This window comes from Heloderma suspectum, chromosome 2, assembly GCF_057233095.1.
Source record: "Heloderma suspectum isolate Gila_16-S chromosome 2, 16-S_ref, whole genome shotgun sequence".
In the NCBI taxonomy this organism is placed as follows: Eukaryota; Metazoa; Chordata; class Lepidosauria; order Squamata; family Helodermatidae; genus Heloderma; species Heloderma suspectum.
The window spans coordinates 113,021,412-113,045,538 of record NC_139459.1 but is presented as its reverse complement, the minus strand read 5'-3'; the positions used below and the strand labels follow the sequence as shown (position 1 = coordinate 113,045,538).

The window sequence follows — 24,127 nt, the reverse complement described above, 5'->3', positions numbered from 1 at the left end:
TGCATGTCACCATAAGCCACAATGGGTTAATTCACCTGTGGGGTTCTGAGACTCATGCTGGCTGCCATTTTGAATATGCAAGCCATGGTGGAGGGCGTTCCAGCTTGCCGTGTCATGCGAACCTGGGCATCATGGGTTATTTGAGAGTTGCTTTGTAGGATTTTTGATCACTGGAAATGTAGAAAAAAATAATTCCATTATCTGGTCAGTTAGTGAGTTAACACATAGACCCTAGGCTTGTTGAGACAAGTCTCTTAAAAAATACACTTCCTGAACCAAGGGAAATGGGACAGTTAATTTCAAAGGAAAATATTAGCATCGGGGATTGAATTCAGAGAATATTATTTGCAAATAAACTAATGTGTCAGTTTTTCACAAGATTAAGGTCCACTCAGATGGTACAAAATCCTATACAGAAAGCACTTTCATGCAAGAATGAGTATGTAACCTATCCGTGCATTGTCACATTGTATGTATTTTTGCTGCGTTTACACGCAGTAAGAAGCCACACTTGGCTGTCGCTTCCCAGGGTGGGCACACTCCATTTACATGCAGTGAAACACACTCTTGTATGGTTCCCACATCTGGCCATTCACACAGCAATTCCATGCTAAACGCTTTCCATGTGGGAATTGTAAACCTTTGAAAGTCCCTGAGGCAAGGTGGCAGAGTGTGATGCAGCCTGATCCTAAACATGTTTACTTGGAAGTAAGCAATATTAAGTCCAGCGTCGCTTACTCCCACTAAGTGTGGATAAGTTTGCAGCCTTAGTGTGGGACTCTTGGTGTACTGTTCTTCTTCCCCATCATCTGTTTTTTTGCCTGATCAAGAGTTCCAGGGGAACTTGAAAGCTTACACAATTTTGTGGAAATTTAGTTGATCCTTATAAAGGTGCTGCCCAACTGTGGATCTTGGATTTTTCTTTCTCATGGACCAATACGGCTACCTTTGTTTGTTTTAATGGTTTTTTAAAATTACTGCAGGGGTTGCTGTTATCCCTTGTGTGATTGGTATCTTGTGCATCGTTCTGCAAAGGCTTCTGGAATGTGTTTCTTTACTTCTTAGTTCTAATATACCTATCAGAACTATTATTGCTTTAATAGGAATATGCCATTAAATGTACTTAGTGGCGAGGAAGGCTGTAATATGCTATTCCATTGGTTTCCCTTTTATTGTATTAGCAGGCACTTCCCCCTCTCTGTGTTTCTCTTGAATGCCATGATGTGGCCACTACACGATAGGCTCCTTCTGATGCCATGTTCTGCAGCTATTGAACACCCTGTCCCCTCCAAATCCCCAGCTCTGGTAGGTAGAATTTTGGCTGCTGCCTGGGAAGACCAGATTTGGATGTATTAGCTAGTCAGCCTAATAACCCTTTACAGACTGTATTGATTTTCTAGGAGAGAGTTTATGAACTAAATAAACTTGGAGTTGGTGTCTTAATAAACTGCTTCTCTCAGACTGTCACATTTAGTTACAGAGCTGTGCAGTTTAGGGCGGGGGGGGGGAGGCTAATTCTGTTACAGATTGTTCACAGCAGGGTCTCCAAATTAGCCCTTTGTTTTGTAATGCCACCTTGCTTGGGCTCGCTTTGAGCACATTTCTCAGTTTTACCCTAATGAGTTGCAACACTGATAATGTGGCTGATGATCTTTCATTGATTTCACTATCACTTGCTTGTCTGGTAATTGATCCGTTGCTGAGCCTCTAGTTAATTATATCGGCTTTGACATGGCCCAGTCCACTGGGAATTTCAAGTCTTGCAGAATAACAGTTTTAATAAAAGAGTCTATTACTGCAGGTGCTTGCTGCTGCATGCCAGTTGATTTTGTGTGCGTGGGATTTTTTTTCCTCCCCCCCCCCTTCTCTCTCTGGGAGTGGAGAGGACTGCAGGACAGGAGGGAAAAAACAGAGAGGTGGGGAGACAGAACGCAAGAGATGCAGAGAGGAGGGAGCTGGCTATTGACATTGTCCTTAAGCCTCCCACAAATAACAGCCATTAGTGGGAAGGTCAGGAGCTGAGCAGGCAGCTTGACTAAGGCACTGAGTACCACTTCAGAAAGCAAGAGGCTAGCAAATTTTAGAGGGAATTTAAGTGGGTAATAGCTAGCTGTAAAGGTACAGCCACTGTTGGCACAATTGACTCATAGGGGTCCCCCCCCCCCGTTCCATGCAACAAGAATATTTTTATTGACCACAGGTGGACTTAATATATTTTAAGGCAACCGTTCTTTGGGCTTTTCTTTTTTTGTTTGTTTTTGATTCCCAGATATTGAATTTGCAGCTTTTGAGACTTTTTGTGCTTAATGGTGGTGAACTGGAAGGAAGTTTAACAGAAAAGCTTTCAGGAGATGCCAGGATCTAAAGGGGAAGACGCATTTGTGTCAACATAGTGTATGCTTTCTCATCTTTTCTCATTGCACACTAATGACACAAGGCTGCCATTGAAGCTTTCTTGTGATTCTTTGGTTGTTTTGTTGGAGAGTAAGGTTTATTGTTGTTCTTCAGTTAAGGAAAGCTGAGGGAGCGGTGCATTTGTCCTCTAAATTTGTAGATTTTATGAGAAGATGAATGTTCCTTACACTTTAGTTGAGAAAAAATAGTCTCTCTTTTTCTTTTGACCTGACTTCTTTTTATGAGAGGGCATGAATTTTGTTTTACATTTTTTGAAGTTACAGTGTTTATGTAATCCATGTAGGTGTTCTCTGCCTCTTGCCCCTCCCTCTTTCCCCAGCTTTTCCTCCTAGGAGAGCAAAGTACGTAGCAGCACTGGGAAATACAAAGTGCATTGTTCTAAATAGGGGTTGATTTTTAAAAAGTTGTTATAGCAGTGCCTTTTGGTTTCTCATGATATCTAGTAAATGTTAACATTCTTAATGCTGGTGATCTTATTAGAAAGATGCTATTCTTTTTGCTGGATAGAGCAGTCTCCCCCCACCCCTTTCTTCCTTCATTTCACCTCTTTGTGATTTGAAAGGTTATTGTATATTCTTTATCCAGGAACTTTAAATAAAAAAAAACACCTCTACTTTTCATCTTTCTGAAAAAGAGGGAAGACACTTCTCTTTTCTCCTACGTTCCTTAAGGCATTTTAGGCAATTAACAGGGGAAAACAACAATGTGAGCGATGAAACATGCGTGCAATTTTTCAAGTTTTCTTTTTAAAAGAAGTTGGAGATCATCTTATTTCCTTGCAGCCCCTTCTTTTTTGGTAAGCGCTTTATTGTTGGTTGGTTTTTAATTTGGGTTGGGGCTGTTGCAAAGTAGTTACATACAACCAGTATCTTTTAAAAAATAAATCAATAGCCTGACCAACTTTTCTATGGTGTTCTGCATGCCTATTGTCTATATGAGTGAGAAATTGGTTGTCCCTCTCCTCTCCTCTCCCTTCTCTGTTAGAAGGTTTACTGTGTTTAATAGGCAAGTGTCAGCAATTACATGCTGTTCTTGACAGCATTGTTGAAGAAAAACAAGGGAAAGGGCCACAGCTTGTTCTTCTGAATTCACTCTGATCAGCATGCTACTTCGAGTGTGCGTGAGCATCTTAAGACTGCGAGGGGGATAGTGCAGGATGTCATTTGGTGCCTGACAGTGGAACAGTGCAGTTGACTCTCTCTTGCTCTGCTATCCAATGACATCCAGTGGCTGAGAGTATGAAGCTGATGGTTGGGTCTCTTCAGTGCTGCATGCACACCTGACAGGCAGCTGTTAAGCCAAGCACAGGCAAGCTTGGGAAGTCACAGTGTATGCATAAATGATAGAGGTATCTGTGCAGAAGGTGCGAAAGAAGCTCTGGCCCCCTCCCCAAAGCCCCCCTTCCCAAATGAAACGCACCGTGCAGCTAGCTTAACTACACTACACTCCTGCTACTGGCTGCCAAGAGGCTCAAAAAAATCCACCTTCACTTTTCAGTCAGAAGAGGCAGAAGTGGATGTGAGAGACAGAGACACTCAGAGACACACAGAGCGAAAGAGGGCAAGAGACTTGAGTTTAAGAGACTCCTGCACTGACAACTCCATGCAGTTCGGAACAAGAACGGCAACGACCGAATCTGGTTTCATGGGGACATGGCAGAACGCTGACACTAACCTCTTATTCAGAATGTCCCAGCAGGTATGTTGCTTTACTTTTTTAATGTCACATGTTGAAGTGCCACTTTGTTCTTGGGTTGTGTTCTTTTTTCTTTTTTTTAATTGCATTTTACTTTTTCCTGTCTGCATTTCACTTTTGTTTAATTTTAACACTGCACAGTTTCTGTAGTGTCATAACTAAGTCATTGGAATGTTCATGCTTACTTCACTCTATCCCCAAGGGTTCCTTTAAAAAAAAAAAAAAGGAACAAAATAAGAAAACCTGATATTGCTTTTAAATACCCCCTTTTATTTAGAGTTTTCCAACCAGATCATTTACTCATTGTAAAATTTGCCTTTGTTTTTCTTTGTTTTCTTTCCTTTTCCCTCTCCCTCCTTTCCTTTCTCTTTGCCCTCCCTTTTTAAATAAAAAAGTATCTTACCATCCCAGCAAAAAGTCCTTTCTTCCCACCCCCTGAGTATGTAAGCCCCCATATCAAAACCGATACTAAACTTAGGGGGGCCCCTCTGAGCAGCCTAATTGAGTTCAGGTGGCAGAAAACAGCATTCTGCAGGACCTAAGGAGGGGGAGAGAGAGCGAGAGCGAGAGCAGTTGTGCTGGAATTGCTGCCAGCACAGAGCTGAGGGTCGTTAGATGAGACAGTTTCAGTTGCTGGTCTCTCTCTCTCTCTCTCTCTCTCTCTCTCCTTTTTCATACTCACACACACATACTGTTTCTGTGGAGCTGTGTCTTGGCGTCCTCCCCAGAGCAGTTCCTTCACCGGGGGGCGCGTTTAAGGAAGCCTGGTATGACCATTCTGACGGGAAAGCTAAAATGTTACTGCAAGGCCAGTAATAACTGATAATTAATCACAGGGGCTGCTGGTGTCTCTGTACCACGCACTTGGTGATACGCACCCAGCATGCTGCGGCTACTCTTTCACAACCGTTTGGCTCTTGTGCATGAAACACACACACACACACACACACACACAGTTGGAAGGGGAGGGGGGAAAGAAACTTTCAACTTGGACCAGACTCTAGGAGGGGAGGGAAGTTTAAAACAAGGGACTAAAAAAAAAAAATGCACAGGGTAGGGTTATCTCAGCTGAAAAAAGGATTTGCCTTTTAGAAAAGTTGTTTCACATTCCCTACATCAAAAACCTGAAGGAACAAAAAGTTGTGACATGTGTTGTATTGCTCAGTGGGCCCTTTTCTTTTGGGGGCTGTTTTTTTTTTATGAATGAATTCCATTGACGTAAAAGTGCTGTCATTTATACCACAGCCATAGCAGGGGATCTATAACTTGCTCTTGGTAATGTAAAGGAGAGAGCATTTGCTGATAATCTTTAAGAAAGAAAACCAACCAGCAAACAAACCCTAATGAACTATTATAATGTACAATAGTTGTGTTCAGAACAGAGTTTAAATAGCATGGCTGTCTCCATAGGATGCCTGCATTCAAATAAGGTATATTTAGATCTATCCTGTAGAGGGACCCTGATTACAACTGATACCAGCTTACTGTACAGAAATATAATCAACATAAGCCAAAAAAGCAACTCCTTATACATGATTCCTTACTCTTAAAAGTAAAAGATCAGAGCCCATTGAAAGGAGTATTTCAGGTGCTCTGTGCTGGACACTAAGATATGCTTGATTGTTCATTCTTTTGGACTGTCTGGGTGTGATATTTCTTGCATTTATGTTTTTATGTCCATTTTCTAGAAGGAGGATAAAAACTATCCAGATTTACCTGGCACTCTATATTTTTAAGTATCTTCATACATATTCAAGTTTTACTGCTTGGGATAAAGGCTTTTTCCTGCTTTGGCAACAAAGGAGTTAACTCAACCAGAGCCAGATAATGATCAATTGATAAATCACTGTTGAACCACATAAATAGTGTTAGATTGCCTGTTTGAGTGTTTGACTTTTCCAGAGTTAGACATTCATAGTTTTGGGGAATACTAGAAAGCAGATAATGTCAGGGTAGGGAGGACAAAGCTTAAGAGGAAGACAGCTCCATACAAATAATCTGACAAAAATAGATGTTGGACAAATGCAAGCTCATTCACAACTCAGTTGTTACTTTTCTATTGTTGTTAGTTTTGCTGTTGCATGAGGATCTCTTTTTTTCCTCCCCTTTCATTACTGGACACATATGGTCATGTTTATTTTCTGAGTCTGTGTTGGGAAAAGAATAATAATATGTGTAGCGTATGGCTAAATGCATGGCAGATGCTGTATCAGTGTGGATCACTCCACTGGAATACACTCACAGACACAGTAGCATTGTAAAGGTGGTAATGATGAACATATTTATTTTGAAAGTGTGTGCTTTGCCTTCATGTCCATGGTGGTTAGAATGTTGCTGTCTGCTTAAAACATTCCGCCTGGATACACTTAGGAGTTTTGTATTTCTTGTTCCCTCCTCCTTTAATTTTAAGAGGGTAAGTTAATTCCACTTGCAAAGGGTAACAGTTTTAACTTTCTTTGACTTGCTAATTGTCTTCTAAGGTATGTTTTCTTGTACGAAGCAGTTTGCTAGGGCACCTGAAAATATGCCTGACAGCTACCAGTATAGGATTTTCTCTCCCTTTTAAAAGTGCTGTGAGTGTGGGTGATGTCCATTTCTCCCCTCTCCTTACTTACACATTAAAATAATGATTTGTGAAAAATGTAATTATTTCTTCTTCGTCTTATTATGATGATGATGATGGTTGAAGGTAACTTTTACCTTTTGATCAAAAATAGTAGTAGTAGGTACAAAATATGTATTACAAGCAAAAGTTTGACATGGTTTAATAAAATGTTTAGTGAGATGTTTGGAATAGCCTGGAATATATATACTCTAAATAGTGAAATACATGTTATGAAGTATTTTTATTCCTATATAATAAAATATTTGCTTAGGTTGGAGTTAAATTGTAATTTTAATTTCAGGTGGATTTGTGATATAGTGACAGAAAGACAATAGCTGCACGGAGAGCAGTATAAAACCTTAGTTTATACTATGTTAAGACTTTTCAGAGGAGAAGATTCATTGTGCAAATACCACAGAGGATGTAGGCAAGTTTTTATGAGACACCAAGTAATTTTACTTGTGAGCCCTGATAGAATGTATATATCTATATCACCCTTGTTATAAAACAATTATGCATGGCATACAACAGTGGGTTTATGTTTAAAGAAGAAGAGTAGCAACTGAGATCACCAGTTTCCTTTTTTGAAAAGTTTAAAATATAGTGATTTAACCTTTTATTAGTTCTAATTGTATGTTTTTAAAAAGCAAACACTGCATGTTTGTGATCCTTTGAAAGGGAGCGATCCATGCTCTGCATACAGAAATAATTGCTGATAACCTCAGAGAACATAAATCTCAACTTTTTAAGGAGAGTTCTTGTTTGGGTCACTTTGATCAGTGGCAGGTCGAGAATGACCAGAAACCCTTGGCTTCTGTTCCCTACTCATCTGATAGAGACTAGGGTTCAGTCCAGGTTGTGTACACACACACACACACACACATAGTGTCCCACTTCAGTTCACAAGGAGTTGTTTAAAACTAGACAAGAAGGCCTTTTGATTGATTAAATAAAAATAGAAGACTTCTCTGATTTTTCTGCTTTCATACATGTTTTGTGCATTTGTCAGAATAATAAATGTCACTTTCCTTCTTCCAGTTTACCTTAAGGGCTGTGATGTTCTAAAATACTTTTAAGCAATGAGACCATAACAGCAGAATAGCAATAACCCACAATGACACAAAAATGCCAGAGATGAGCAAAAGCTTGCCTTATCTTTCCTGTTTCAAATGCAGAAGAGAGATGTCTCTTGAAGGTATCTCTTCAGCCAGTTAAAAGGGTAAGATCATGATTACACATGCATCTGTGAACCATTAAACAGTAATTTAAAATGCATCCAGTGATATAACAAAATTAACAACATAATTTCATTGTGTAACTGTATCTTATTAAAGGACAACTGTCTGACATTCTCATACACTTGCCTTATTTAACTTCCTGCAAATATTATTAGTAGTGACAATTTTTCTGTTGTGCATTAGATTCTCTCATTAGCACATTGTCTTTAGTTATCACTAGAGAAATCATTTCCTAGATAGGTGAGGGTTAAGCTGAGGAATCTAAAAATCAAATCAGTAGGCTTGCTTCAATGTGGATGCAACTGTCCATCATAAAGAATGAAGGTGGTGGCAGTGTATTGAGGGGGCTGGGGGTGGGTTATAAATGCTTCCTTATTTTGCTCAGATAAAATTCTACGTATTCCAGGACAAGGTTTTGAGACAGAAAATATGTGAAATATGCACATATAAAGTGTTGTAGTAATAGTTGGATTAAAAATCAAGTGTAAAGCATATCATTTGAATGTGCTAGTGTTCTGCTATTTGATTGCCCCATAGTGAAAAAGATGTGTACATCATTTATTGAATTGGTAGTTAAAATCAGAAATGTGGCTACATCTAACTACAGATCATATTCATTGAGAGTAAAAAAAAAAAAAAGTTCAATATTTCTTTATAACAAAACAGTACTTTATCCTTTAATTTCCTCTAAATAGCACATTAGTGTGTTTTTTTTAGTTTTTTAAAAAATGTAATACATTGCAGTAAATGAAAACACATTTGATACACGGGTTTACTGTCAAAAGCCCTTTTGTAAAGTGCATCTTCAGAAGAGAAGCTCATACCAAAGATGTGAGTGTAGCCCTTTTTATTGCCAGTCATTAGCAATTGGATCATTTAGATATTTGGGAGGTTTTTTTACTATGCAGTGTTGAAGGTCATCTTGCCATACTTGTTATTTTTGTTCAAAAGTATCTGTAGTAAGGTTTCAGACTGTCAGATTTTAATATTATGTGACATATTGTTTATTCATTAAAAATTGCATGCTGGCTTTAAGTGTTTGATAATGATAAAAAGTTATCATAAGTAGTTTAGCAAGACTTTTTCCCTCCTTGGTCGTGTAGAGAAAAAGTGTTTTATACCACATGGTGTATTATTACCTGAGCATATTTACGTACTTAGCAACATGAATGTTGGCAGTGGCTAAGCTAGTGAATTTATCGAAAACAACAACCATGAAGTACACCCCTAAAAATAGTATAGGAATAAAAATGCCAACAAAACAAAAAAAAAGTTTTCTTGTTTTAAAGTAATTTAGATATAATGTCCTGTCTCTAGAATTTCCCTTGCTGTCTTGTACATAGCAATGTGTGTTTATAGGTTTATAGTCATACGTGTGTGTGTGTGTGTGTGTTTGTGTGTATGCTTTGAAAGACCCCGATTCTAATACATCACTTGTAAGTAAGTCCCACTGATTTAATTAGGACTTGCGTGCAAGAAGTTGTTGGAAAAGGGATATCTACTACACACGCACAACCATCTGCACACACATGCAGACTCTAGGGCTGCAATCCTTTGCACACTTAACTGGGAGTAAATCCCAGGGGACTCAGAGTTATTTTTGAGTAGATATGCATAGGATTGTGTTGTAAATGTATTTAGATGTAACCTCCAGAATGTTCCGTAACTCTCTTGCATGCATGCATACATGTGACTATGTATCTATAAAAACACACTATGTAGGTATACATTCATAGTTCTTTGTATCTGGGTGGGTATGTACTGAAGCAACTGAAGTAACATTACTTCAAAGTAAGGCCTACGGATTTCACTGAGACTCTTTTGCAAGTAATGGGCTAGAAAAAAGTGGTAAAAGTTTGTCTGTATACCTACACATATTTATATATAATTGGTTGTATGTATACCTACATACATATGGTTTATATATAATCACGCATGCCAAATACACACACACACACACACACACACACAAACACACACCCCTTTCATATTTCTAAGTATTGTGTTTTTGATGTGTTGAGAGGTTATGTGTGTGTGTGTGTGTGAGCGTGCACATTTGGCTGCAGAGGAGGACATTGTTTTATGCATGTGTAAGGCAAATGTGTTTATTTTTCTCAAATTATAGTGTGTGATATTTTTTCAGTCTAACTTGAAAGCCACTTTTCATGTTGGCAATATGCGAAGCCACATGAACATCTACTTTGGTGACGTAACAGATGTTTTGAATGGTGAATAAGGAAATCAGTGCGGTGGTGTAATGCGATTGTAGCTGCTAGGTTTAAAATGCTTGATTTTGTATGCCTGTGTGTGTCATTGAGATTAACACAGTGAACTCACAGCCACATTCTGAGATGTAACAGCAGTAACATCTCCTGCTTTAAGGATGCTTTGCCTTGACTTTTAACCCTAACTAATTAGATGCTGAGTAAAGCATCTCTGAGATGTTGGGGCAAAAGTGAGTTGGTCACAGCTGAGGCACGCTTGCAGGGATTGTGCTGATAGTGAAAGAATTCACATTCACTAGGTCATTGTGACTCTGTAAAGCGATTGCAAAGGAACACTCTGTTTACTGATACGGAGCTGGCGTCATAAGTTAGAAACAAAAAAGCCTTATTGAATTTCTCGCTTTCACCAGTAATATTCAGTGTCTGTGGTAAGACTTCCTATATCAGTCTAATATTCATTCATGTAGACCAGTAGATCTTCACAGATTAGATTTTCAGAACTCAGGCTTCAAATGTGCCCAGGAGGTTAAAAAAAAACACCACTTACTGGGGAAAAAACAGGGGGAAGAAATGATAGTATAAAATCAGAACTGATTTTATCCCCTTACATTTGACCATTAGTGGCAAAGTGATAACATGCAATTCACAAGGTAATTATTCCAGAATGTTTAATGTACATTAGTCATGTTTACAAGTCCTGCAAGTTAGCATAATCACAAGAAAAGGGCACTATATAGGGTTCTTTTAGCCAAAATTGTACTACTGAAGCTCCACACTGGAAAGTGAACTGCTAGTTAATTATGTTTTGATCATATGAAGGACAGATCCTGTTGCAACCTATGGGTGGAAGAAAATTACACTTTGAAAATGAAAAATCATTCTAATGGAGGATATCTCAAAAGAAGGCACCTTCTTAGAGACAAGTGGGATTCAGAATTGTTTTAATTAATCGGGAAAAAACATGTTTCTCTCAGTGTAGGTGTAGATCATATTGAAAAACTGCTGTTTCTAAACCTTCTATTGCTATTTGTGGTGTGAGAAATGGGACATCTACTACTGTTTGTAGGGCACCACATTTTTTAATAAGGACTGGCACACATATATCAGATTTGGTATTCCATCATACGACCCTTATAGGGAAGAGAAACAGCCGTGTTGGTAAAATGAGTACTATGCTTACAGTGAGAGAAATAAATAACGCATAAAATGGGTACAGTTGTTTTAATTTAAATACAGAAACTTTTATGCTCATGGAAAGGTAAACTTAATATAGCATTTCTTACCTATGTAAAAGTAATGACTCAGAATTCACATGCTGTGTTGTATGTATCTGTGTATGTATGTATCAGTAAAACTGTGTGGATGTTCAACATTTTCTTTCTTTCTTTCTTTCTTTCTTTCTTTCTTTCTTTCTTTCTTTCTTTCTTGGTTAATGTTGTGTACCTGTTCTAGTGTTCCAAGATATAGCCAAGAAATTGATTAACTAATAAATGGTTGATTTGATATAGATCGTTTTTAATTTGCATAATCAATATATCATTAGGATGCATCCTACACATCCTGGTGAGTGTTTTTGTGTGCCCAGTCTGAATTGGTGAACGTGGTGGGGTGTGTGTTGTGTAGGGCTTGCCTAGAGTGAGCAAGAATATTATCAGAGGACTGCATTCTCTTCATTTACATAAATTATGTATACTTTTGAATTTCACCTTTACATGATAATTTTAAAGAATGTAGCAGTTTTTCGAACAATACAGCAGTGTGTTTTGTAAGCTAAAAAAGAGTGACTTGTGTGACATTGACTTTGTTCCAATTACCATTTAAAAACTGAACTCTCCGAATATGTTGCTCACTGGTGTGTGCATGTACACATGCATTCCGACCTTAAACCTCTGTAAATTTATTTCAGTGGGACACAGTTCCATGGACTGCAATCCAGCTGAACATAAGCCAGCATAATGCTGCTCACTTACTTTGCAGTAAGTCTCATTGAACTCATTGGGGCTTACATCTGCATAAACATGCATAGAATCAGGCTGAAGTCCTAATGGAAATCAGTGGAACTTAAACACACTTGCTGTTTTCCTACATGACATGAAGAAGTATTTTTTCTTCTTCTCTGATGCTGTTTATGTTGCAAGTGAATATTGTTCATGTTTTAGAGAGGGTGGAAGAGAAATAAAATGTCTATTCTAGGCAATATTGGTTTACAGAGGAGACGAAAGCCTCTCTTTTGTATTATATATTTCAAAATTGATAATAATGGAAACTCCTATCTTGGAGTGTATCTTTTCAATAAAAGAATCGCAAATACTGCGACCTGTGACCAGGAACTGTTCTTTGAGAATTCAGTTGCCCTCGTGTTCCATTCATATTGCGCATGAAACAAGAGGTTGAGCCCTGCAGAAAGCAAATAAAAATGCCCTCCATCTGTAAGATCATCGTTTTTGTCAATGTTTTGTTACAGTGTTTTGTTTTAAGCTTCCAAATGTGAAATGTGAAAGTTATACATTCCTCCGGTTTTTTTAAGGCTTGGTTCAACCTTATGTACCCAGTAAACAACTACACACCTTAATTTCATTGTATTACAAGTCATAACTTTTTAATATCATAACTGTTCATGATTCTTAGAGCTTCACTTGAAACTTTGCAATGTTTGCTGTTGTAACTTCGTGGTCCATTTTCACGCTTTAAACAGGATAGCATATGATTTCATACATGTTTCATTATTCCCTGAAGTGAGAGAGGTGTCATGGAATTCCTGATTTTGTTTCAGTTTTTCCAATCAGGTAAATGGCAAGAGAAGTAAAGAACATTTGAGGTGGTGGATGAAATGACAGTTTGGGTCTTTGCCACTGAAAACCTACCTTTCCCTTTCATTATTTGTAGAAGTGCACACATTTAGGCGCTGACAAGCAGAAAGTCCAGCATTTTGCTTTGTGCATATGTCTGTAAGGGAAGGCAGAGTAAAAATGTGTGACCAGATGCCTTGGCTTATCATGGTAGAGTGCTGAAAGGCTGCTCAATCCAATCTTTATGGTATATAAGGAGGAACAGGATATAGTATGCATATAAGTGTTTTCCCAACATAGCTCTTTTCTTTATGGTCTGTTCTGACCAGCAAGAATTTACACTTTCATTGTTTCTAATGGCAATAAAGTAAAGTACAGAGAAAAAAAACCTCTGATGTAGAAAAGGCATATGAAGAACGGATTCTGTTTTCCATGCACAGAATTGTTAAGAAAGGACATATTAAATTGGTCATTATTTATTGTAGCATGGTTATGTGATTGAATTTGAATGTCCCACTGCTAGATGTAGTTACTCATGAGTAAAAAATAAGCCTGTAATCTTGGAGGTGGTGGTACAATAATAAAAATATAAAAAGTCTTAGAATTGGGAAAGGGATGTATTGTATTGAAATTCAGCACGGTGAATTTCACATTGATTGATTTCAGCATGAGAATTAAGCACATGGTTAACACTCTTCTATTGAAATAAATGACACTTACACCCCAACCTTATGCATAACTACACAGAAGCAAGTCCTACTGTGTTTCTTTGGGACTTGCATCATAGGAAGTGTGCTTAGGTTTGAAGCCCTAAAAATGATTTCTTTTGGTTTAAATTAGATTGGATCTTGGCCTTAAGCTTTTTCCCTCCTTTTTAAGGAACACTGTAAGTTTGTCAACTTCATTAAGATAGCTTTTAGTGGCTATTTGTTCCCGAGACAATTGATCTAAGACTTGCATTTGCCAAGAACATCTGAACTAGCTGTCTGGAGGGGAAAAAATATCACACACTAATGAAGACTACACGTGGAAAAAAAAATAATTACTTCCAGCTGGCTTTATGCAGTAACAAAACTAATATTAAATTGAGATGCTTAATTAGCATGGATTTAATTATATTATTTTTGCATTCAAAGGAACATTATAATTCTATTTTAAAAATCTGGATCTAAATATTTGTCAGTGCACGAAGGCAGTTGGTTTTGTGATAATCAGGCATGGAAAGGGAAAACCCTATTGATACTTCTACCCTGCCTGAGTACCCTACAGCACTTGACATTGCCAGCATGCCTCCTGCAGCTGGTGGCATATGACTGTCATTTTGCAGGCAGGATATACGGAGAGATTTTACACAATGGAGGCATTCATGAAAGCATTCCTCATCTGGGACTCCTGCAAACCCTCATTTTATTGACCCTGTCAGGATTTAACTGGTATGCTGTCAAGTTACGTGTTGCTTTATCTATATTAGGATTTTTTCCCTTTTAAATTAGAAATCACCAAGCTGTTGTTGGGGGAGGAGGGGCGAAGAAGAAAAATACCTTCAGTACTCAAGTTCAGCATTTTACACCTAGAGAGATCTGCATAGCATAGCACTTTCTGCATGAGGACATGTGATGCATCTGATGGCATTTTCTGCTGTTTTGATATGTGAAACTTGAACAACACTGAAGCATACATATTCTGTAACATGAAGGGACTTAGGCACCAAGGGTGCAGTCCTGATTCTGTGACAGTAAATGGCAAGGCTAAGGTTTGCTTCAAAATATTTGAGACTGCGCTCACAGACTCTGGGCTAAATTTGGGTGCAACCAACGGAAAATTAAGGCTTAGCTAGATGGGAAAAGACAGGGAACTGCTGCTATACTGTCTCTCTTGGCCCCTCTTCCTTGAAACATCAACATATGATGTGATAGATAATCACACTCTGCATTACTCCACCACTGTGGTCGTCAGTTATGTAAGGCAGTGGCAGGCCAAAGAACAATATGGTATCACATCATGTGTAATGTTTACCTAGAAGTTACAAGGAACGGGGTGAAAAGAGTGGCAGCCTTTCTGTGTCTCGCCTAACATCTAGATAAGCTCTTAAGCACACACTTAAGTCTATCCAGTTGAAATCCCATAGGTCCCTTTATTTAGGTTTTCAGTTATGCTTTAAGCCTGAAATCACTCATAGCTGATCAGTAAGGCCCATTGAGATCAGTAGCACTTACATCCAAACAGGCTTGCAAAGGGTTGCAGTCACTATTCCAAATACTAATTGTACAAAACAAGATTCTGTTCACCTGCAGGGATGCTTAGAAATAGTATGGGGGGAGGTGAGGGGGACTTATATCCAAAATTATACCTTTATGTTTTGCTCTTATTTATGAAAGATCTGCTCCGTGCTTGTTTTAATTGAGTCATAAAAACCCATACTCCGTTTGTACAACCAAAAGCCAGACAGGAGCACTGACGTCTGAAATTTTGTGTGCTGTGTACTGGCAAAATTTCTCCACTCTCCTGTTCTGGTTTAATACTAGTAGGGAGATTTGCAAACATTACACCCTTTTCTTTAAGAATACTCCCTGATTTTAATAAGCCCATCTGATCTGCCAGCTGCTCATTAATGGTTTGCATTTGGTCCAGCAAGTGTGTGGTTGAGCAATCTTCACATAGGAAGTGATAAAACTCAAAATGTTTACATATTCTTTCTAGATTTCTGTTGGAATTAGACTACAGTATCAGCATGCCAGCCTACTATTAATAATCCATTGCATGCACATAAATTGGGTGGCTGACCATTATCCAAGTTACAATGTACCATGCAAACGTCACCTGTGCAAGCCCCATAGAAAAGAGAGTTGTGCAAGAGCACATCCATGCTTTTACACTTGCACATGACCACTGATTTCAGTGGGGCATTTGTAGACATCCTCAGTGAGTTGTGCTCCCGTTAAAGAAAGATTCAGACACACGTCTGGGCTTTATTTTAGCATATTCCCTCTGTTATATGCCATGTTCTTCCTGTTGTGGAAGTATTTTACAAGTTCAATCATTCTGAACACAGAACAAAATAACTAGAAGAGATCTATCTAACTGTATCTGAGATACTAACACGAAGAACTAAGAACGGGGCTGGGGGGATGTGTGTCAATCATGCATAAGACTTTTTTAAAAAGATACTAACGTTGCAAAGTATACACACACCCCAAAGAATTTTATACAACATTTCTACTTGGCAGAAGGAGTTGAAAATATTAGCATAATGCAATGCAACCTATGTGTGTTTTGTTGGAAGTAAGTCCCCCTTCCTGCCCAGGGAGGTTTACACCCAAGCAAATGTGCACAGAATTGCAGCTTTAGTAAAGTTTACAGACTGGAACTGAAATCCTACACACATTTACCTAAGAATAAAACCAGACTCAGTGTGAGTTACGTCTGAGCAAATCAGTGTAGGATTCAGCTATTAGGGTGCATTCCTGTGCATGTTTAGACAGAAAAAAGGCCTACAACTCCCAGGATTCCCCAGCCAACCATGTTGGGAGTTGTAGGACTTCTTTTTGTCTAAACATGCATAGGATTGTGCCCTAAGAGACTTTTGCTTGACCAAGAGGGCAGTGATGTGGACAGAGTCCCCCAAACCTACTTTTTAGGACTATGTTTGACTCCAAGAAATTTCTACTAAGCAATACTTGAGATGGTGGAAAGGGGTGGATGGATTGAGGACTTGTATTCAAATAAATTGCCATCATATTGTTCTGAAGAATTGCCCTAAAGAGAAGGAAAACCAAAGCTCTCAAGCAGGAATGTTCCCCTAAGTCTGCAATCCTATACCCAATTACTTGGGAGTAAGTCCCATTTCACTAGACAAGTATGGGATTGTGCTGTAAAAGAGATAAAGAAGTATTGCTTTTTGGAGGAAAGCAATTGGAGCAGCTGGACTTTGCACAGAACTAAGGAGCCCTTCTCACATTACTTTTGTGATGTGGGTTGGGAGACACTGCAACACAGCTTTTTCCTGTATGAGGATGGAGCCTGGACCTGCAGCTCTTCCTCATTCGAGCATTACCAAAATGTTGGTAATACATGGCATGGCAATGTGAATCCTCCCACATGGCCAAGGGCTTTTGATGTTACTTTCAATGCGTAGGAAGCAGCCAAGGTATACCAGGTCCTGTGCGATAAAGATAATAGAAGATGAAGCCCTCAAGCAATAGTTTGGGGTGGTATTGTAATTTAAGGGCACTAGTGAAGCCAAGTATTGTGCCCCAGCTTCTTCTTTGACATGGATTAAATTGTGGGTTGCACTTTGCAGATTGTGTATTGCACCTATTTAAGGACTGTGTATTGCAACTACTTAAAATTCCTTGGGACATCAGAAAGGCAACAGCACTGCAACCAAAAGACAAATTAACTTTTTTCACTTTGTCAGGATTGTTTGCAAACTCTGTTTAGGACATGCATATCTTCCAGGATGAGTTACCCAGATGATAGGAACCAATGAACAAATTGTCTCAATTGTTAATTGCAAAATAGTGCTGTTGCACCAAAATCAAATGTGTTACTCAATCTGTGTTAATCTGTTCATTTGCTTTAGGAAGGCCTGCAGTTGTACTGACTTTGATAAGTGAAAGATCCATTGAAACCTCTATTGCAAAAAGAGGAACAACTGCTGCTGCCATTTAGATGTTTCCCTAATCAGCCAGTGGGCTTTTTGTTACCTTCGTCTCCCTCTTTGTTACATAAAGAACAATTTAGGGCACAATCCTATGCATGTTTAGACAGAGGAAAGCCCTACAACTCCTAGCATTCCCCAGCAAGCATGACTGGGGAATGCTAGGAATTGTAGGGCTTTTCTCTGTTTAAACAGGCATAGGATTGCACCCTTAAAATCTTAATATATGCAAATAAGCAATGATATTTTGCCTTGGAAAAGGGGCATTTCATTGTTCCTACAAGGCAAACTAGCTAGAGTCCCAGGAATGGGTGAAAAAACTCTGGGATTTGGCTATTGTGAATAAATTAGTTGGATTCAGATGAAGGAAGGGCAATGGACAATATATATCATGGAGATATTGATGTCAGTTGTTAATTGACAACAATATATTCTAAAAAGGCAATATTGATGTTAATTGTTAATTGACAATGATATATTATAAAGTGTTGATCAAGATTATAATAATTTTATAATTAAGTGAGCATCTTTGCAAGTATTATTTTGCATCATATTGGAAAATAAATGAGAAGTTGATCTTTTGACTAAACTAAGTCCCACTGCTTTCAAAGGGAAATAATAATGACTAGCTGGAAAGGGAGTAAGGTACCAGTGTCTATTCAAAAAGAACAAGTTTAGGTTTTGGTTTAGTTACCAACAAATAAAAGAAACAAATATGTCGACATTTATAAATGTTCATTTTCTATATCTTGTTCTGTTCAGTTCTGCATATTTAATTGTTAAGTCCATAAAAAGTATTAACAGTTTCCAGATAACATAATCAAAAAAGGAGAGTCATACACAGATGTGCTCGCGTTGATTTTGCAATGCAAATTAAAAATAAGCACCCCCACCTGTTGTCTTGGGTCACTAGTAGTATGCAGCCCTTCTTGAGAATGATTATCTCTGGAACAGTTTCACGGTATCTTCAATATAGTGCATGTTCATGTAAATGAGTTGAATACAGAAATTGATATTTAGATGATGTTAAGCACTGCAGTCTTCAGTTACATCTGAAATTCTTTCCATTTTGTTCTGTTGTTCCTCCCACCCCCTCCCTACTGCAACCTTTAGTCATATTTAGATATGGAAGTTCGATCCTAACCATCTCGAACACATGCAATTTTATAAATTCACAAACTGAAAAGAAAACCATGTAAAATGTTACATTAGGGAAGGGGGAAATGTGGTACGGGCAGATGCCAGCTGGAAGCTGATATATGTCTGTGCTCTCTTTGGTGGCACCATTTTATTGATGAGGTGGGAATGTAGATAAACAGAAGCTACAGCTGTTTGGTTAAACAAGAATCCATGCAAATTCCAGCTGTGAACTTATGGATTCACAATATAGATAAAATCTCTTTTAAGCAAGTTTTATTGATATACCTACTTACTTGTCAGTGACACCAGTCAAGACATGTAACCTAGTTTTGTCCCAATCATAAATATTGCTGAGAAGTTAGTATTTTTTTGTTTGTTCATGTCAGTGCAAGTTCCTCCAAGGAAGGTCCAGTTCAGAATGCCAAACCTTGCTTCCTACCCCACGTGCATCTGTTTTTGCATCCATACAGAGACAGTAACCTGGCTCACATGTAATGACAACTCAGACTACGTGTTGAGTATGGGTTGTCATTGAATTGTGGGTTGTTATTGAATCCTGGGTTGTCATTAAGTGTGAACCCTGCACTATGGTTTAAATATGGGTTGTTATCCACAACCCAGAGTTCACAAGCCAACAACAAAGCATGGGTTCTCTTCCCTGGTTGTTTGTGGTTGTCGTTACACGCAAACCAGTCCTGCCACAGTAAATCTTGCAATTGCAGCAGTTAAGAAAAGTTCAGAAATTGGTGCCAGCTTTCTTTATGTACTGACCAGTCCACATTAATACTTCTTCTCATAGAGAAAATCAGTAGGCATGTGTACGTGTGAAGTGAAGTCTTTGTGTGTATTACTGTGGCAATTCCTGCTTCTCTGAAAAGTCTGTGATCCCCTTCTCTAGTCTCACACAGCCTAGATACAACTTTTTACTATGCCATCAGTAACATCCTAAAAGCCATGAACATTTTAAGCAGTACAGTTCTATGACACATCAGTAACACTTTCCATGAGAACATGCAATGAAGGCATTGTGAGCAGAGGTTTGAGATGGGAGCAGAGCACTGAATGCGAAAACCTTCCAAACAAAAACTTCCATCTGCACTTGACGGCTAGCATTTTGGGCCAATTCGTAAAACTATCTCTGGCGTAGTGACAGGTGCTGCTTATACTAACTTCTAATGGTGGGTTACATGTAGGTTCACAAGATTAGGGCAAAAATGCAAGTCCTTAAAAAAAAAAGCCCAGTGTAAAAATAGGCACACAGTTCTGTAAGTCCCATCTGTCTCTGCACACAACCGCTCCCATGCATAGCACCAATAGCAACTAGAAAGCCACATGAGCAGCAGTTACCATGCTATAGACAGTTTTGAGAATCGGCTCTTAGTTGATGCAGAATTAGGGTGGGGTGTTTTGTTTTTTGCGTGTTATATTAGAAGAGCCTTAATAAAGAAATGGTCTATTCATAATTGAATTCTCTAGGCAAATCAAATACCAACAGTTCTTAGCCCAACAGGTAATTAATTAGTTTGTGTTTTAAACTGAAGGCCATCTTGTTATTGATCTTGCTTCTTTGTAGAAACAAAGGGAAAAGATCTCTGATTAAAATGACACGTACATGGCATAGCTAGTGGTTGGAACAATTTTTGTTGTTGTTGTCAGTGCTGGATGGAAGAAACTGGACAGTGGCAAGTTCTCATTGGGATGCAGATAGCTTCGTTTGGTTTGTTTCCATAACTTGGGGTGGGGGGAATAAAGTAGGGAAGAAACCAGAGATTAACAATTTGTTTTACAGCCTAGTCAGGTATTTCAAATCAAGTGACTGGTGCCGCTTGTAACGAAGCATCTGTAAAGTGTGTCAGGATGACGCTGGTATGCCTTAAAAAAAAGTTAAATGTCAACACAGCTGCAGCTTACCACTTTTTGAAACCTTTCACCTGGGAGTTAGATAAAATATCTTGAATTTGGGCAAGGGGCTGGGAGGAAGCGCAGGAGAAGTACTGTTTGAAATGCTATTAATTCTTGCAAAATAACATTCGTACTCTTTGCCTGACTAGATAAATCTACAGTGGGGTTGGGTTTTTTTCCACCCCTCGTTTCATGTGCCAGGCTGTTTTTTTCATTATCGTTTCCTTGTCTGCCGTGTTTATCTTCTCTGAAAATGCTGAAATGTAAGCTATTGCAGCTCTGGGTGGGTGGCATTGATGTTCACAATGCCTTCGAAAAAGAAACAGAATGAGCATTTCATTTAGACTCTACAAACCTCTGAGAGAACTTAATGTAGCTACATAAAAGTGAAAAGCATAAAAAAAATCTTGCTTTCCATTCTAAATAACCTTGGGGCTTTTGAGTTGGATACTTCCAGGTTGACACATTTCAAACAGGATGGAATGACAGTGGCACTCAGCATATCCTTAATGTTCCACAGAACCCTCTTCACTTTTTTATGAACTCCAAAAGCGTGCTCATCCTTAACAAAATGTCAAGTTAAAACATGTCACTTTGCCGTTACTTGCTTGCCTTTAATCAAAAGACTACTCTTAATGGTCTGTTTTACTGTAGGCAGTTGTAAAAGAAGCTTCCCAGCAGTGCTGCTTAGCCATTACTGCTGTCATTCCAAGTTCTTGTCCCTAGTTAGCCCTGGCAATGGAAAAAGAGCAATAGGTTCAAGAATGAGGAGGTTGCAGCAGCAATTAGGCAAGTGCCACATAGAGTCACCTGGTCCTAAACAAGAGTTATTTGAATGCTTTTGAGAAATGTAGATGTTTATTTTGGCTGTGTACTCCTTAACAGATGAGACCATTTGTAGTGTAGGAGAGGGCCCACTGGAGAAGGGAGAGGACCTCCTTGGTGGTGCACCCCCCAAATTTTGGAATGATCTCCCCAACGAGGTCTGCCTGGTACCAACCTTGTCATCTTTTCAGTGCCAGGTTAAAACTGTCCTCCTCTCTCAGGCATTTAGCAACATATAATGAGTTTTTAATCATGTCTTGGATTGTCTTTGGCTGATTGTGTTTCTTTTAATGTTTTTTTTAGATATATGTTGTCTGGGCGTGCACTGTCTGTTTGCATGTTTTTATCTAAATAGTTTTTTGCACTTTGTATAATGTATTTTTAATGGTTTTTAATTTTTGTGAGCCACCCAGAGAGCCTCGACTATGGGGCAGTATAGAAATATAATAAATGAAATGAAATTATAGCACCATTTCTTATGAATATGTCTTTTGAAGCTCATAGTTCATTTGGTTGTGCATCTAGCAATCAAATCCTAATACCAAGATTTACTCTCATCCTAATTCTGAGGTTATATCTTGCAAGGTGTGGGGATCACAAACATCCCTTCCTCTTCAATCTGAGGGGGCTATAGGGTGCTGAAGATTTCCTCCACACACATGCCCCCCAAGGCCATAGACAATGCTTTGACCTCGGAGGGAGAAACCTGAGCAGATATCCCCTCCATTCACACCACTCCACCTGGCTGCTGTGGAAAGCTCTGCAGCATCTTTCTTGAGTGTGGTGTCACAGCCTTGAGAGAGGAAGAAAGGGGTGTGTTATGGGTGGCAGGTGGGTGGGGAGGGGACAGGCAGGACCCACAAACCTCTCAGCTCCCATCCCCACCCCAAGGTAAATGAGCTAGATGGGCTCAGAGGCCTGTCTACTGAAAACAGCACAAACAACTGACAGAGAGGCTAAAAAGGCCTCTGCCATTCTGCCTGCCCTGTAGGATTGCACTTTTAGAGGCTTCCTTTTCTGAAGGACTAAAATGCTTCACTAGGCCATGTGTCAGTGAATAACCTTTCTCCTAAAAATGCCATGCAAATCACAGGTGGAGGTTGGGTGAGCAACCACCACATCAAATTTCACCATAAAGCTGTTAATTCAGTGTCCCTTGTTTCCCAATGATGTCTTGGGACTTGAAGTTTAAACAGGTTGATATAAGTTATTTTCGTAATAACTATTGTGACTTAAATTGCATCCCAGAAGCCCTCTCTGTTAAGTCTCTGGGCTGTTGCTTACACTGAAGAAGTATTTGTGTGTTTAGCAGTTTGCTAGTGCAAGGATGATCAGAGGTTTTGTGACTATTTTGTGTAATCTTGTTTAAAGACTTTAAGGGCACAATCCTATGCATGTTTATAGAGGAAAAAAAGACTTTTTTCTGTCTAAACATGCATAGGAGTGCACCATAAATGACTTTCATTTTTACAATCCTCTCTGGTGAGAGATCTTATTTAGAAGCGCTTCACAGACACAAGTTATACATCTCTCTATTGCTGCTGGGTAATAGAAACATGCCTTCGCTATTAAATGGATATGTTTAAAAGTACATAGAGAATTCTAACAGCACTATTATACATTCTGCTAAAGAGCGAAAGCCACCAAAGAAACTATACTCTTACATGTACTAAGAAAGGCAGAAAGTGTAACTTGAATGGCTCATCTGTTTTCATTCAGTTTAATTTTTCCATGCATTCTACATTTTTGGCCATGTAACTATTTAATGTAACATTTAATGAAGCTTCACAGGGTCAGCCTTAGATCTGTAGGCATGACTGACTGAGAGTCCAGCTCCTCAGTGGTTATTTTAGACTGAAGCAACTCTGAAGCAGCCTTTCTTGTGTTGTTAATATGATCCTTATAAGTCTTTTATAAGTCTTGTTCAAACACTTTGGATGAAGATTTTTTTTTAAAAAAACCCTTGTGTATTTATAAAGAATTTATAGTCTAGAACAGCCTTCCCAACATGGTGCCATCCACCATTGTCCATGTTAGCTGGGGCTGATGGGAATTGTAGTCTAATCTGGAGGGCACCAGGTTGGGAAAGGATGGTCCAGGAGGTGTTAGAGATGGAGAAAAATGTCAGAGGGCACAGAAACCTTAACTTTTGAGCTCTCCCCTTAAGGAAAATATTTTAAAAATATTAAAACGGTAAAAAGAAGTTGCTTGTCCCATAACCCCACAACAAACAAACTCTCTCTCTCTCTCTTTCTAGTGGACAGGAGGAAAGATAAGGTAATAATTATAAATGGACTCTGTGTGAGTGTACATGTGTACAGAATGTATATATAATGACAGTATAATTTGGCCAATTTTCTAACCTTAATATTCAACCCCCACTGTCCACTGTACAGAACAGAACAGAAGATGCAGCTATTTTATCACATTCATCTTCCTTTCTCTTTAAGTTAACAGTAGATCAGGGTTTTTTTTAGTCTTCTCCCACTTTTTCCCACAAATGCAGACAGTTCACACACTAGGCATCTTCTGTGGGTGAAAGTGTTGAAGGAAAATAAAACAAAATTTCTATCAAATAACAGTTTCAGTTTACCAGCTACTAAAACAAGGATGGGGCAGTGTAGGGTGCTGAT

General features: G+C 38.7%; 1 protein-coding gene across 1 annotated transcript in view; it reads left to right on the top strand.

Annotated features, from left to right (window-relative positions):
* Positions 1 to 3,127: 3,127 nt before the first annotated feature.
* The window catches only part of BNC2 (basonuclin zinc finger protein 2), a 380,730-nt gene continuing 359,730 nt past the window's right edge, over positions 3,128 to 24,127 (top strand). The window contains exons 1-2 of the mRNA XM_084832130.1: positions 3,128 to 3,211; positions 3,913 to 4,113. Coding sequence (XP_084688256.1) covers positions 3,128 to 3,211; positions 3,913 to 4,113 — 285 coding nt within the window. The remainder of the gene's footprint in view (positions 3,212 to 3,912; positions 4,114 to 24,127) is intronic.